Source organism: Balaenoptera musculus, chromosome 4 (assembly GCF_009873245.2).
Source record: "Balaenoptera musculus isolate JJ_BM4_2016_0621 chromosome 4, mBalMus1.pri.v3, whole genome shotgun sequence".
Classification (NCBI taxonomy): Eukaryota; Metazoa; Chordata; class Mammalia; order Artiodactyla; family Balaenopteridae; genus Balaenoptera; species Balaenoptera musculus.
Genome location: NC_045788.1, coordinates 76,636,863 through 76,653,593, shown reverse-complemented (window position 1 = coordinate 76,653,593; position 16,731 = coordinate 76,636,863). Strand labels below are relative to the sequence as shown.

Sequence of the window (16,731 nt, the reverse complement as noted above, 5' to 3'; positions counted from 1 at the left end):
GCACTCACATCCTAGGACTGTAATCACTTGGGATCTATTTATATGAAGGTCCTAGATGTCTCATAAGCATATTTTCCTGGGGTCCTCATACCTCTCCTTCCCAAAGTCAGTTGTTATCTTTTTGATTACATGGAACTGCAGAGTCCTGCCTTGTCAAGATTCAAATGAGATCAAGAAAGCATTCTATTCAAACCTGAGCAGCAGCTGAGGTGGATTAAGTAATACTTGGCAACAATTAAAAGTAAGCAAGCCACAAGTTGTACCTGCAAGGTTGCTTTATAATAATCAGCTTTTCACAACTTCTTTACTCTTAAAAGTTTATATCAGCTGTTACATTGTCATATGTTTGATAAAAGTCATAATTGAGTAGAAAAGTGTGTTAGCTTTCAGCAGTTGTAATAGGAAACCTAGTTATTTGGACCGTAGGGCCATAAACAATGTCCCACTGCCCACTTGGTGGCTATTTACCTTAATTACAAACCAAATATTAGAAAAAAAATAAACATCATGTAGAATGTAAGCCTTATAGTCCCAAATCTATAAAATTTTATCTCATAGGGCACCCAGTATAACCTTTTAAGAGCAACGTTTTGCAAGTTTAGGATATTTATGACCATGAATGTTCTTTTTATTAATTACACTGTATTTCCTGTGGCTATAATGTGGTTTTAAAATCTGTGTTCTGTTAGTAGACGCAGTAAATGAGCAGTATGTATGCATTACTTGTTCCTGCGAAGCACAGTTTTCTACCGGATTATTTCTGCCAAATTATATTAATCATATTCAGATCATATAAAGCTCAGTTCATATCACAAATTACCCTCAATGTAGCATGTGTGTGCCTGATCTGAATCTCAAGTTTATTTTCTTGCTCTGTTTAATCTGCATAATTATAGTTTTGTTGACTTTCAATTTCCTTCAAGCAGAGAAGCCCTTTGAAAACCAAGCATTTAACCGTCTCCCCCTGCCAAAAAAAAGAAAGATCTGGGAAAAAAAAGAGAAAATTTGCATTAAATAGTTTAAGTCTATTCACTGTGAAATGGTTTCAAGGAGGTGCTGAGTTTGGGAAAAATTGTAAGAAATGTTGCCACCTTTGCCACATACTCAGTGAAAGCCACCTCTGTGACTGCTACAAGCAGTAAGGCAGCATTGATTTAGTAATAGAAAAGCGCAGCATTCCAACAGTAGGAAGATGTAGTCCTGTTATATTATTCTGCCATAGATAGACTATTGTGTCTATTTTTGGTTACCTTAGTTTTTTTTCACATTCTATTTTTAATTTTTTAATTTTTTTAACATCTTTATTGGAGTATAATTGCTTTACAATGGTGTGTTAGTTTCTGCTGTATAACAAAGTGAATCAGTTATACATATACATACATCCCCTATCTCCTCCCTCTTTTGTCTCCCTCCCAAATTCCCTATCCCACCCCTCTAGGTGGACACAAAGCACGGAGCTGATCTCCCTGTGCTATGCGGCTGCTTCCCACTAGCTATCTATTTTACATTTGGTTACCTTGTTTTTATATTTTATATTCTCTTTTGCCCTGTTATCCATGTAACCGACCATTGGTGCACATTTTCAAAATAATTGATTGAATTTGGAATACAAAGGGAAAAGCTATCTGATCCACATTATCTAAAACCCTAAACCATGCTTTTTTTTTTTAACAGCATCATTCTATTAGTTGAAAGCCATCCAATAAATCAAGAAAAATTAAAAGACTATTATTGTATTAATAATCAGAGGGTTCTAATGGACCATCTCCTAAGACCCTATAACAAACTTGTCCTCATTATAAGATAAAAGAAGTAATTGGACACTTGTCATTTTTTGAGAAAATTTAAAGCATTCTATCATCTTAAAAAACTTTTTAGGGGCAGTTTAGAATTTTTTTATTAACAGCTTGCATTCGAAAATTAGAAATTTTATATTTGAGATATAAAACTAAAATACCTTGTCTTTTAAAATTATTTTCTATATTTTTTATTGTTATATCTGAACAAAGCATTCTAGCCATTCATTTTAAAAAACCGGAGCTAATAGAACTTTTTCCTCTATCCTCGATGTGATCATTCAAGTTTTCTATTAAAGTTAGAATCATTTCATTTTCAACATGAGAGGTTTTTTTTCCTCCCATATTGGGAGTTATAGAGAAAAGCTGTATTAGAATATAATACCAGTATGACTGAGTAAAAAATCTTTGTTCTTAACATTGACTTACTTGAAAAGAAAATAGAAAATAATCCAGATATTTTTGTTTCCTTTTAGGTCTTCGGATAACAGTGCTTCTGACATCCTTCCTTATGGTTTTGGGAACTGGTCTAAGATGCATACCTATATCAGACTTAATGCTTAAAAGAAGGTAAATCATATAAACAACTTAAAATTTTTTCTCCACATTTTTCTCTTTTGTTATGAGTATATTATATATGTTTGGTTATAAGCTGTTAGTAAACAGTTCCATTTTTAAGATCAGTAGAGGGTCATATTTATAGTAGCATTCTTTTTCCTGACATGATTAATTCAGTGGGCATTTATTAGTTGTCATGTGGAAGACACTATACTAGTTGTTGTGTAAATAAATAGAGAACAAGTTAATCTTCATGCTATCTGGGAGCTATAACCATGGGAAAATAATAGTATAACATAAGGAAGAATAATGTAGTTAATGCCATAGAAGATTTATAAAATTGCCCCAAGAGACTAAGATAAGTTTTGGCTGAGGATCTCGAAAGGAAGGGCTCATGAACAAGGTGATAATTAAAGTAAGCATTGAAGGATAAGTAGAATTTTCGTAACTATAGTTAGGGGAATGATATTCCAGCGTAGAGGAACAACAGAAACAAAGGCACAGAGGCAGGTAAGCACAGGCCTCTTCCAGGATGGGTAGGTAGCTTCATTTCTGTACAGCAGCATTTCTGTACCTGGGGTCCCTGGATTTATTCTCAGGGGGTGCAGGGTATATGAAGATATAAAAAATTTTGTTTTCCTTTTGGTTATAATATTAAAAGATTTTTTAACCAGTAATAATCTGTAATTAAAAGACATTTTTATTAACCAGGATGTCAGTTTCCTAGTGTTTATCAAACGGGGATCCTTGGATTTGACCTTAAGAGCCATTGAGAAAATTTTTCCCCTTAAAAAGGAGCATAAATTACTCAAGTTTGGGAGACACTGGTGTACTGAATAAGACATAAGAATGGAATATAAAGAGATGAGTTTAGAAAAGGGTATCCTGAATGTGAAGGATATTGACGCCATCCTGTAGAACTGCAGTTTCTCACTGGACAGTTGGGAGCCACTTAGGTTCTTAATCTGAGCAGCAATAGGATCAGACGTATATGAGGTAAACTATTGATTTGAAGTCTGTAGGATTGACTACAGAGGGTTGAGAGTACCAGCAGGAGGCCTGGAAAGATGCAGTGAGAGCCCAAGCTGGAGTCATTGTTTTGTTTTATTTCTTTATTCATTTATTAGTTCATTTATTCAACAAAATTCACTGAGCTCCTCCTGTGTGCCAAGCTCTCTTCTGCACATGGGGAATATAGCAGAAAACACAGTAGAAAAATCTGTACCTCGTGGAGTTTACATTCCAGTTGGGGAGACTGGCAATAAACTAGATAAATAAGTTAAATATATAGTATGTGCTATGGAAAGAAAAATAAAATAGGAAAGAAGGATTTGAAATGTCAGTGGAAGGATGGTGAAATTTCAGAAAGAATGGGCAAAAAAACTCTTACTGGGAAGATACCTTTTGGGGAGAAAGCTTGAAGGAATGAATGGACAATGCATCATGTAGGGGACAAGCATTTCAGGCAGAGAGAAGAGCAAGTATAAAGGGTGGGAAGGAAAGAGCACGCCTGGCAGGGAGGCTGGTAGGGCTGGAGCCGCTGAACCAGAGACTTCATGGGAAGAGTGGTAGGAAATTAGACCAGCGCAGTTACGGGTGGTGGCGGGAGTGTGAGACCAGGTCCTTCAAGACCTCGTAAGGACTTCACCTTTTTCTGAGCTAGGAAATCATTAGCAGCTTTGAGCTGAGGAGAACCATGGTCACAGGCTGCTTTATTGAGAATAGACTGATGTTGAAGGTCTAGGGCAAGAGTGAGGAGACCAGGTAGGGAACCAGTAAAATAAACCAGGTGAGAGATGATGGCGGCTTGAGCCATAGTGATGGAAGTGGTGGTGGTGAGAAGTGGTCAAATTCTGATTATATTTTGAAGGATTTGCCAGTGGATTGAATAAAGGGAATAAGAGAAAGTGAGGAGTCCAGAATGACTCCGTTGCCCTGGGAAGTTGTAGGAATGGAAAGGATAGCACAGATGCGAGAGAGAACATGAGAGAAAGATATCAGAGGTGATATGATTGAGGTTGCACTCTGGAGACTCTGAAATTGTTGATTCCATTAACAGAGACATGGGGCACAGGAGGAGGAAGGAATGGATTTTAGGTATAAGATGTTGACTTTCATGTGGAACAGAATTTTTCACTTCAAACTAAATGCTGTTCCTTTTCAAATTTTCAAAATACGTTATCTTTCCAGAAAATTTAGAGTACATGTGTTTCATATTTTAAAAGGCAGATGGCAAAATCATTTGGGTTCCTGTGGAACATTGGTCTTCATTTCCTATCCTTCTGAGTGAGGTTTTAACAGATGAGTTTCATCGTGTTTGAGATGTTCGTAATTTTTCAAATATCCAGTTTTTTTAAGCATCTACAGTCTTTGAGTACAGATTTCAGTGTAAGCTTAAATTCAACAATGCATTCTTTAAAAATGCCTACTGGTATTTTTGTTAGCTTTTCTTCTGTTTGGGCCATCCATTCTATTGCTTCTCTCTAATCTTATATCCCTTCATATCCTTTTCAGATATAAAATTATAGGAATAATAAAGAGTTGACTCTGTTGGTAGAGAAAATGGTATGAAAAATAGAGCTCATAAAGAAATGTAAACAAAGATAGGAAAGGAAAGAAAAGAAAGAGAAATAAAGAGTTACGAGAGATTGAACCTTTCATTAAAAAAAAGTAAAAGTTGAATTTTCCGTCTTTGTCTGTTCACCTATAAGGAATGTTAGGATATTATCCCCTTGAAATGAGACTTCACTTTATGTCCGTACATTATTTCTTTAGGCAGTATTATTAACAATGCATATGCAGCTATTAAAATGAAAATGCTGCAATTAGAATGCGTATTTTGACTAGTAGGTTCAATAGATCACCACTTTTAAGCTTCAGTCTCCATCTGACACTGAAGAGGAAGGGATAGAGACCTTTAATATGCATTTGGCTAGCACTGAGACAAGTATTTAGCGATCTTTTTCTGTGCCCTGTTCCACTTGGAGCTTTTTGAGCTTCTGACCCAGCCTTCTGAACAGTGTCCCTGCACCCTTTACTTCCTGTATTTTATCTTCTATGAGTCTTAAGACATGAGAGTAGCAGCTTTCTGACAAGCCCTTTCCTCAATACAATTATTATTACCACCTTCCTAACGGTGGTCTACCTCTTCATAGTATCAATATTTCTTTCATCTGCAGAGTACCAATGAAAATTCAAGAAAAATTATTTTGCCACTTTTATTAACATCACAAATAAATAAAGAACTTAGAATAATGAACTATAAAGCATGTTTTCTATGATTGGGAAGCAAATCATACCAAAAAAATTGCAGGTGGCATTGCTCTATAGCACCAGATGGCATTACTTTATAGTGTGAAATACAATATAGCATGCCCAGTAAACAATTTACAAACTTCTAGAAGGTGAACTTATAGTAGGTCATATCTGCTTTTAATCATAGGGTGTATCCAGTGATTCTCATAACATATTCTCTTTCAATTCAGTGTAATTTTCATTAATATTAACAATAGATTACTAACGTGTTAGATAGTTAAATAGTATGGTTCTAGTAAACACAGATTTTCTAGAAATACACTCCATTGTGAAATGCCTTGTAGCTGGCAATATTACATTTAAAATGACCATACCAGAAAAGACGAATTGTTTAGTAAATGGTTTCATGATAACTGCTCAGCTATCTGAAAAAAAAAATGAAGAGCCCTAAATCTCTGCCTTACCACTTAAGTAAATTCCAATTGGATCAAGCATTTAAATATAAAAAATGAACCACAGAAGTATTAGAAAATGAGACTGGTTTTTAATAATCTTAAAATGGGGAAGACCTTCCAACTAAGACACAAATCCCAGAAGCCATAGAAAAGCTTAATACTTTTGACTAAATAAAAATGTAGAATATTTGCATGATTAAATACACTATAAAACAAAGTCAAAAGACAAGTTAAAAACTGTGAAATGTTTGCAACAATAAGACAAATGGATAATTTCCTTAGTTGAAAAGAACTCTGTCAAATCAATAAGAAAAATAGCAAGTCAGTAGGAAAATGGGTAATAGATATGAGCAAGTAATTACAGAAATTGAAATACAAATCTTAAGATGCTGAACAACTTCATCATAATTAAAGAAATGAGGGCTTCCCTGGTGGCGCAGTGGTTAAGAATCCCTTTTCCCTCAATTTCGTGGTGGCTACCGGGATGCCATCTGAAAAAAGGCCTGGGTAGGAAAATAACACCTTTAATTTGATCTTTGCTGCTAGACAGGCTCTGAAGGACGTATTTCCTGCTATTTTAGGATACAGAAGCAACCTGAGGCTTCAAATTCCTGGATTCTCATTAAATTTGGATAGTAGGCCTTGGGCAGAGAGAAACTCTCTTAGCAGAGATCTTGACCCTTCCTTCTGTGCTTGCAAACCAGCTACCACTTGCCTGGCTCCACCTCTCTTGTAGTGCCATCCTAAGAGCAGCAAGGGGCAGGAAACAGAGTAGTGTTCTGATTTTTTTCCAGCCAGTTCCAGGTAATCACAAGCAGTGGTTTTGCTGCATCTCACAAGTCACCTACCTTTTCAGCCTGCAGCCCAGCCACTAAGTCAGTGCCAAATATGTTATGCCTTTCTAAATGCAGAATCCTAATTCTGGAGCTAATTTCTCAATCGGGGAACAGTTAAGCGGTTATAGTGAGGAGTCTCAAAATATAATGGCTGAAACAAGATAGTATTTCTTTCTTATGTGATAGTGCAGAGTTGGCAGGTGGGCCAGGGCCTAGGCAGCTCTTTTCTACAAAGGAACCTAAGTTCCCTCTATCTTGTTGCTTCCCTAGGGAGATGCCTTGGCAGGACAGTCCAGAGTGGATTTATCCGCACTGTAGTCACATTTCATCCCACAGGAAGAGGGAGAGGGAGACCAGGGAGAGCATTTTATCCTCAAGGAGGTGACCTTGAAATCCTCCCACTCTCATCACATTGGCCCAAACTTAGTAACAAGGCCCCACCTCACTGCAGGGGGAGCTTGGAAATGCAGACTGTAGCTCACCCCAGCACAGACTTGGGGTGCTCTGTAATTAAAAGGAAAATAGAGAGAATGGACACTGGGGGATAGTTTATTGTCTCTACCACAGGCAAACTGGCTATTTAGGAGGAAAAGATCAGTTTAGATCCTCGTTTTATACCATGCATCAAAATAAATTCAGATGAATTAAATGGTTAAATATTTAGCTGGAAAACAATACATAGGAATATTTATCTGATCTCTACATAGGAATTTTTTTCTAAAGCATGAAAAACAGGAAAATTATAAAGAGAAAAATTGATCTGACCACTTACAAACTGTTGAGTGTACGAATTGTTAAGCTTAAAACAAAATTGACCAACAGGAGAAAATATTTGTCAAAATAAGGGTAAGAACAGGTAAATAATACAAATAAATATATTAAGCACTCATTCAAAATAAGAAAAATTGTAATATACCAATGGGAAAAAAGACCAGTAGTCAAAAAAAGAAATGCAAATTAAAACAAGGAGATGCCTTTTGGCCTTACCAAGTGTGACAGACAGAATAACACCCTCATCCCCCAAAGATGTCCACGTTCTAATATCCGGAACCCGTGAATGTGTTCTGTTACACGGCAAAGGAGAACTACGATTGTAGGTGGAATTAAGTTTGCTAATCATCTGACCCTAAAATAGGGAGATTAGCCTGGGTTATCCAGGTGGGCCCAATGTAATCACAAAAGTCCTAAAAGAAGAGATAGAAGAGGAAGTCAGAGAGATGCAGTGTGAGAAGGACTCAAACCACTGTTGCTGGCTTTGAAGACAGAAGAGGGGGGGCCAGGAGCCAAGGAATGCAGGTGGCTGCTAGAAGCTGGGAAAGACGAGGAAGCATATCCTTCTCTAGAGCCTCCAGACAGGAACATAGCCGTGCCACACCTTGATTTTAGCTCAGTGAGACCCGTGTTGGACTTCTGATTTACAGAAATGTAAGAGAATAAATGAGTGTTGTCTTAAAGCCACTGAGTTTGTGGTAATTTGTTTTAACAGCAATAGAAAACTAACACACCAACTTTGTGTGTATGTGTGTAATTTTTATTTTTATATTAAAAATTTTTTTTAATTTTTTTCTTTATTTTTAGGTGAGTTTTTTTTTTTTTTTTTTTTTATTTATTATGTTTATTTTTGGCTGTGTCGGGTCTTCGCCTCTGTGTGAGGGCTTTCTCCAGTTGCGGCGAGTGGGGGCCACTCTTCATCGCGGTGCGCGGGCCTCTCACCATCGCGGCCTCTCTTGTTGCGGAGCAGAGGCTCCAGACGCTCAGGCTCAATAGTTGTGGCTCACGGGCCCAGTTGCTCCGCGGCATGTGGGATCCTCCCAGACCAGGGCTCGAACCCGTGTTCCCCGCATTGGCAGGCAGACTCTCAACCACTGCGCCACCAGGGAAGCCCCTAGGTGAGTATTTTTTAAATAGTGGTATTCAATGCTGGTGAGGCAGGCACTGTTGACCACTACTGATGGGACTGTAAATTGCTACAGGCTTTTCTGAAATACGACTTTGGAGTATATTTCATAAGGTCTAAAATGTTCATACCCTTTGACTTATTGACCCTAAGGAAATAATTTGGAAATGGCAAATATTTTCATACAAAGGTTATCACAACACCATTATTAATATTAACAAATAAGTAACAAACATTAGGAAAATGTTAAATGAGTTTTTGTACATCTGTATGATAGACTATCAGTGGAGCCATTAACAATTATGATGTAAAGAATGAAATGAGAAATGCTTATTATAGACTATAAAGTTAAAATGATTTAGTGCATAAAACTGTATATTCAATTTGATATCTATGATTACCTGTGCCTGTCTTGATTGAGAGATGCATTAAAAAAAAAAACTGAAAGAAAAAAAGACTGAAAAATCAAAATATTAGGAATGGTTATATGAGTTACTGAATCATTGAATTTATGGATTTTTTCTTCTCTATGCACTTCTTTTCTACTACGAGTATACATATAAAATACTTTTAAACTAAGAGGACAAAATAAAAGTTATGAGACAAGAAAAACGTTATGAGACAAAATGGGGGGAGGTAGGTCTCTCTCAGACCAGGACTAAGTCCATTTTTCTCCCGTGCTTTGCTGAGAGATTATCGTATTTGGCCTTAATAAAAATCCTGTGAGATAAAGTACCTTTGGGGAAATTGAAATGAAAGAGAATAAGCGATTCACCAAAGATTATACAGTTAATAAATTTAGATAAGTCTAGAAGCTGAGTCTTTTGATATCTAACCCAATATTCTTTTCACTGTGTTTTTTAATGAGCTTTCTGTAACTGTACTTGATATGTTATTATTATAAGCTTCTTTAGGCCAAGGCTATAGTTCTTATCTTTATAGTCCCTTTAGTGTCTGCTGCAGGTGCCTTGACCATAGTAGATATGCAGTAGATATTTTTAATTGGATCATAATTGGCCAAAATTATTAAAGGGTACAAAAGGGAAATAGATTTTCATAAAAGAAAACTGAGGCTATGGTAAAAATCTTTAGAAAGCTCATTCCTTTTCACCATTTCACTCTATTTCTCCCTTCCTAACTTCCTTTTTCCTGTAATTAATTCATAGCATCTCTGACCCTTTTTATTGCCTTCTTGGGCTAAATAAAGGAAAACTACTTCTAGCACTTTAGACCATTTTCAATATCCAGGAAATCCTGTAACACACGAGTTTATTCTCATGCAGGATGATTAGGAATGGGGAATTGGGAGAAAGCTTGTGAACCATTGGCATATTGAGTGTTAGAGATAAGTATTCTTATGGATTCTAAATCATTTCACATTAAAAATACATAGAATTTAAGTTAAGAATGCTGGGGGCTTCCCTGGTGGCACAGTGGTTGAGACTCCGCCTGCCAATGCAGGGGACACGGGTTCGAGCCCTGGTCTGGGAAGATCCCACATGCCGCGGAGCAACTGGGCCCGTGAGCCACAGCTACTGAGCCTGCGCGTCTGGAGCCTGTGCTCCGCAACAGGAGAGGCCGCGATGGTGAGAGGCCCGCGCACCGCGATGAAGAGTGGCCCCCACTTGCCACAACTGGAGAAGGCCCTCGCACAGAAACGAAGACCCAACACAGCCATAAATAAATAAATAAATAAATAAAATTAAACTTTAAAAAAAAAAATTAAAAAAATCATCAGTTGATATTACTTAAAAAAAAAAAAAGAATGCTGGATTTACACTGAGCTGAGCAGGAAATACCTGCTCAGTTTCTATAAAAAGCCAACTCTCTAATGTTATCCCCAGTGCTAGTCATAATAAAGGTTTATAAAGTACATCTCTGCATAGAATAAAAATATGCCAGCTACTGCATGCCTTTGGATCTGAGAACCTTGGGTTATCTCAATAATCAATGATCTTTATCATTAATGTTAGTTACAGAGAACCTTCAGAATGGAGGCCATGTGGAAGAGTAGAAAGATTTGTGGACTGATGTAGAGAACAAATGTATGGACACCAAGGGAGGAAAGCGGGGAGCGGGGGTGGTGGTGGGATGAATTGGGAGATTGGGATTGACATATGTACACTAATATGTATAAAATAGATAGCTAGGGCTTCCCTGGTGGTGCAGTGGTTAAGAATCCGCCTGCCAGTGCAGGGGACACGGATTCGAGCCCTGGTCCGGGAAGATCCCACATGCCGCTGAGAAACTAAGCCCGTGCGCCACAACTACTGAAGCCCGCTTGCCTAGAGCCCGTGCACCACCACAAAGAGTAGCCCCTGCTCACCACAACTAGAGAAAGCCCGCGCACAGCAACAAAGACCCAATGCAGCCATAAATAAATAAATAAATAAATAATAAGAACCAGCTGTATTAAAAAAGTTAAATTAAAAAAAACAGATTTGTGGACTGGTGAAATCAGATTTAATTTTGATTTCTAGTCCTGGCTTAGCCATTAGCTAGTTATATGACTTTGGAACTCCCCCCACGAATACTTTTTGAAGAAAAGAAAGTTATAAATAAGTTATAAAATAAGTGTGATTTTAAGTGTATTATTAGCTTTTCTGGAACTCAGTTTTTCTATAAAATCAAGAGTGTGGGTTATCTAGCTGAGGTTTGAAGTCTCTTCCAACTATGAAAATTCAAATTCTAAAACATCATATTATTCTAAGTAGAAAATAATTTAAGAATCATGGGTATTTGTTCCAGAATGTCAGGAAGCAAAAGGTTGGGATACCAGAATATCATTAAATACAAGCTAAAATGTCAAGTACATGAGAACACATGAACTTAACAGGTCTTCAGTTTGAACTTTAGCTATTGGCATTTGTTTGAAAAGCTATAGTATACTGAATAATAAGAAAAGGAATGCAGCTGTGCAGAAATGCCACACTACGTGCCCCTGAGCCTTGGCCTCTCCATGGGCAGGGGCAGCAGTTGAGGGCTGAGGTGCCCAGGGCCGGGGCAGGTGTGTCCAGGCCATGCTAGGTGTCCTCATGCCTGCCATGGGCCAGCCAGCCTCAGCAGTGCCGACACTGGTGGGCCGCTCCCACTTCCTAGTCTCTACCATCTGGTTCTGCTGATGCTGGAGAAACTCCCAAAGCTCTGATCTAATCTTCTTCTCAGCCCACAAGGGAAATTCCCCTATTTTCCACCTGGCCTGTGGGGACCGTGTAAACTAGGCCTCAGAAGTAGGCAGAAGCTAGGCAAGGAGAAAAAAAAGGAACAAAGAAAAAAGACCCAAGGGAGAAGGGAAGAAAAGGAAGTTGGGTGGGGTGGGGGGAGACAAGGAGAGGGAGTCAATTAAGGGACCAGCGAGAGGAGACTGGGATGAAGGAGAGCAGCACCCCTGTGCCTTGGCACGTCTGTCAGGGCTTGACCTGCAAAGGTCAGGACACCTGCAGTCTCCTAACTGTGAATATACGAGTATACCCATCTTCATCAGGCATGAAGTTTCAGGCAAGGAAGCAAGAGTTAGACCCCTTGAATTAACTAGTCAGCTTCCAGAGAGCTCCCTTTCTGCTACAGAGCTTATTGCCCAGGAGACGAAACTACGTCCTCATGCTGCTAACTTCTGCCTGCCCTCCCCAGGTGCACTGTGTTCGAGACAGTGCTAAGGCCTTGGCCTCGCTCTAACCACTCTCATTTTCTTTTTCTAAAAGTTTTGTTTCCCAAATATTAATCACCTTGTTTTTTGTATTGCTGAATATAAGCTTTTTAAAATTTACAAGTGGAACTGATGTGATGTATGTGGTGGAACCTTGTGAGGTTTGTACAGCACAGGTTAGTTGTGTATTTCGGTGACCCCACTTCCCTGTACTTGGATCCTGGAGAGCATCCACACTGCCTTCGCACCCTGGGAGGCACTCTGGGGAGATTAGAAACCGTGGTCCTTACCCACAAGGAACTTAACTGCTACTTGCAAAACAAAACTGAAACATGGGGGCTTCCCGGTGGCACAGTGGTTGAGAATCTGCCTACCAATGCAGGGGACACGGGTTTGAGCCCTGGTCTGGGAAGATCCCACATGCCGCGGAGCGGCTGGGCCCGTGAGCCACAATTACTGAGCCTGCGCGTCTGGAGCCTGTGCTCCGCAGCAAGAGAGGCCGCGATAGTGAGAGGCCCGTGCACCATGATGAAGAGTGGCCCCCGCTTGCTACAACTAGAGAAAGCCCTCGCACAGAAACGAAGACCCAACACAGCCATAAATAAATAAATAAATAAATAAAAATTAAAAAAACCCACAAAAACTGAAGCATGTAATCATGACACAGAAAAATTAACATTAAGTTATGTGATCTACTTCACTTAACGGAAGGTTGTGAATCACACCTCTTTTGTTGTTCTGTGTTGTTTTTAACAGTCAGCCCAGATCAATCGGTATGAGTTTCTGAAAGCCAGCTTCTTTCAGGAGTGCTTCGAAAGCATTAGGACAATCACAACAAGTTGCATATATCTTTCAGCATGTGAAGGCAGAGAGACTTTTCAGTTCAGACTGTTCATTTAAGCTGGGTGTTTTTCCTTTTCATACTGTCAAGTTCATATACCTAATTTTTGTTCTGGCATCTGTTTTTAACAATTAGAATGAATAGTCTAATTGTAAATTTCCATTTTCTCACGTATCCGACTTCCATCCTCAACAGTCTCCTGAAACTGCTTCTGCTCAGGTCATGCAAGACCTCCTTGTCGCCGAATCCAGTGGTTACATTTCAGTTAAACCCTCTTTCTGTTTGATCTGAAATTATTGGTACCTCACTTTCATCTTCTCTAAACCCTTCTCTCCTTAGTTACTATGACACCAGTCTTTCCTGTTTTATTTTTTTTTCTGCCTCTATAATTGCTCCTTCTCAATTGTCTTTCTAGACTCCTCTTCCTCTGACTATTTAAAAGACGATGGTATTCTCCAGAGTTTGTTCCCCAAACTTAATATGTATCTCTCATCTCAGACCTCTTTCCTTAGCTTGCAACCTGTAGTCAACCACTTGTTGGACATTTTTACGGTTATGGGTACCCCCCCTTATATCCAGTCATTCACTTAACTATATCTAGTATACCACCTTAACAGCCCTCCAGACCATCCCTCCTCTGTACCTCACTGTTGTTGCCAGTAGTGCCACCGGGTCCTTGTCCTGGACTCCATGCCTAAGAGTGTTCCACTCTGGTTTTCCTTCAGTTTTGCCATTCCTTATGGGGTGAGGAGTCTGTAGAGCCAGAGATGTGTCTGCCCTGCCCATTCACCACTTTCAAGCTACACAAGACCCCAGCAATCCCTGCAACATACCTCTTTCCCAGGTCTGTTCTTCCAAGAGTGAACTGCATCCCTGGGGTGTGCTCCCTAGGCCCAAGGGGTAGCTAAGGGGCAGGTGTTTGGAAGGGGATAGATGGAGCTTGGATGGGGTTGGACCTTAAGGTTCATGTGCATGTATGCGAAGCCCCTGATGTTGTAGATCAGAACCAGAGGTCAGAGGAGAAGGAGGGTGTGCAGGGACCTCTACTGGTACTCTTGTCCCAGGCCCCACAAGCTTAGGCCTAATTATTGCCTTATTTTTCTTTATATTCCTGATACAGTACTGGTAGGTGACTCTTCAACTACTCTACTTAAAGAGTTTAGCTTTTTAATTTTATATTCCTGTGTACCCATTGCTATCACAGTGCCTACCCAATACACAGTGAATACTCAGTACATCTTTGTTAAATGAATTAAATAATACAACTTGTATTGAACAATTTATAATTATTTCCTCTCCTTAATTGTCATTTTAAAGAATTTACGGTAATGTTTGTATGATTTTATTATGTCTTAGGGCCAGCACTTTTCCAGAAAAAAAAAAAAAACCCTCTATGCATTACTATTAAATGGGAACACTAAATTTTATATATATAACTGAATTATTTTTAAATATATTTTTACAAACAAGTTAATTTCATAAAATAGGGTAAGTTTTTTATCCCAAGGCTTTTTATTTTTAATTTTTATTTTTTTTAACATCTTTATTGGAGTATAATTGCTTTACAATGGTGTGTTAGTTTCTGCTTTATAACAAAGTGAATCAGCTATACATATACATGTATCCCCATATCTCTTCCCTCTTGCATCTCCCTCCCTCCCACCCTCCCTATCCCACCCCTCTAGGTGGTCACAGAGCACCGAGCTGATCTCCCTGTGCTATGCGGCTGCTTCCCACTAGCTATCTATTTTACATTTGGTAGTGTATATATGTCCATGCCACTCTCTCACTTCATCCCAGCTTACCCTTCCCCCTCCCTGTGTCCTCAAGTCCATTCTCTACGTCTGCGTCTTTATTCCTGTCCTGCCCCTAGGTTCTTCAGAACCTTTTTTTTTTTTTTTTAGATTCCATATATATGTGTTAGCATATGGTATATGTTTTTCTCTTTCTGACTTACTTCACTCTGTATGACAGTCTCTAGGTCCATCCACCTCACTACAAATAACTCAATTTCGTTTCTTTTTATGGCTGAGTAATATTCCATTGTATATATGTGCCACATCTTCTTTATCCATTAATCTGTTGATAGACACTTAGGTTGCTTCCATGTCCTGGCTATTGTAAATAGAGCTGCAATGAACACTTTGGTACATGACTCTTTTTGAATTATGGTTTTCTCAGGGTATATGCCCAGTAGTGGGATTGCTGGGTCATATGGTAGCTCTACTTTTAGTTTTTTAAGGAACCTCCATACTGTTCTCCATAGTGGCTGTATCAATTTACATTCCCACCAACAGTGCAAGAGGGTTCCCTTTTCTCCACACCCTCTCCAGCATTTATTGTTTGTAGATTTTTTGATGATGGCCATTCTGACTGGTGTGAGGTGATACCTCATTGCAGTTTTGATTTGCATTTCTCTAATGATTAGTGATGTTGAGCATCCTTTCATGTGTTTGTTGGCAATCTGTATATCTTCTTTGGAGAAATGTCTATTTAGGTCTTCTGCCCATTTTTGGATTGGGTTGTTTGGTTTTTTTGATATTGAGCTGCATGAGCTGTTTGTAAATTTTGGAGATTAATCCTTTGTCAGTTGCTTCACTTGCAAATATTTACTCCCATTCAGACTATACTACAAAGCTACAGTAATCAAGAGAGTATGGTACTGGCACAAAAACAGAAATATAGCTCAATGGAACAGGATAGAAAGCCCAGAGATAAGCCCACGCCCATATGGTCACCTTATTTTTTATAAAAGAGGCAAGAATATACAATGGAGAAAAGACAGCCTCTTCAATAAGTGGTGCTGCGAAAACTGGACAGCTACATGTAAAAGAATGAAATTAGAACACTCCCTAACACCATACACAAAAATAAACTCAAAATGGATTAAAGACCTAAATGTAAGTCCAGACACTATAAAACTCTTAGAGGAAAACATAGGCAGAACACTCTATGACATACATCACAGCAAGATCCTTTATGACCCACCTCCTAGAGAAATGGAAATAAAAACAAAAATAAACAAATGGGACCTAATGAAACTTAAAAGCTTTTGCACAGGAAAGGAAAACATAAACCACATGAAAAATAGGGTACATTAATGGTAGGTGACGGAAACCAGTGTCAGGCAAACATGAAAATCTTTATATTACAGATTGGTGTTACGCCCTGGTTATCGGATGGCAGTGCTTATAACCACTTAGTAAGTGCCAGGCCCTGAGGGACTCTAGGATATAAGTGAAAGAAGGAGCAGAACTAAGTTCTGGAAAATTTAAAGATGCTGGGAAGAGCAGGCACTGGATTTCCCTGCCAGGTTTCCCACGAATTCAGAGGGTAACCCCAAATCCTGTAGGTCCCAGTTCTACTGAGCTCATTTGTGAGGAGTACATTTATTTATGATGACTTTAATGCAAAAAAGCACATACTTATTTAAATTAGAATAATTTT

At 38.7% G+C, this 16,731-nt stretch overlaps 1 protein-coding gene across 4 annotated transcripts in view; it reads left to right on the top strand.

The window, feature by feature from the left end:
* SLC49A4 (solute carrier family 49 member 4) overlaps window positions 1-16,731 on the top strand; it is a 114,555-nt gene that overhangs the window by 7,006 nt on the left and 90,818 nt on the right. For all 4 annotated transcript variants that reach the window (XM_036851169.1, XM_036851170.1, XM_036851167.1 and 1 more), the window contains exon 2: window positions 2,273-2,366. In XM_036851169.1, coding sequence (XP_036707064.1) covers window positions 2,273-2,366 — 94 coding nt within the window. The remainder of the gene's footprint in view (window positions 1-2,272; window positions 2,367-16,731) is intronic.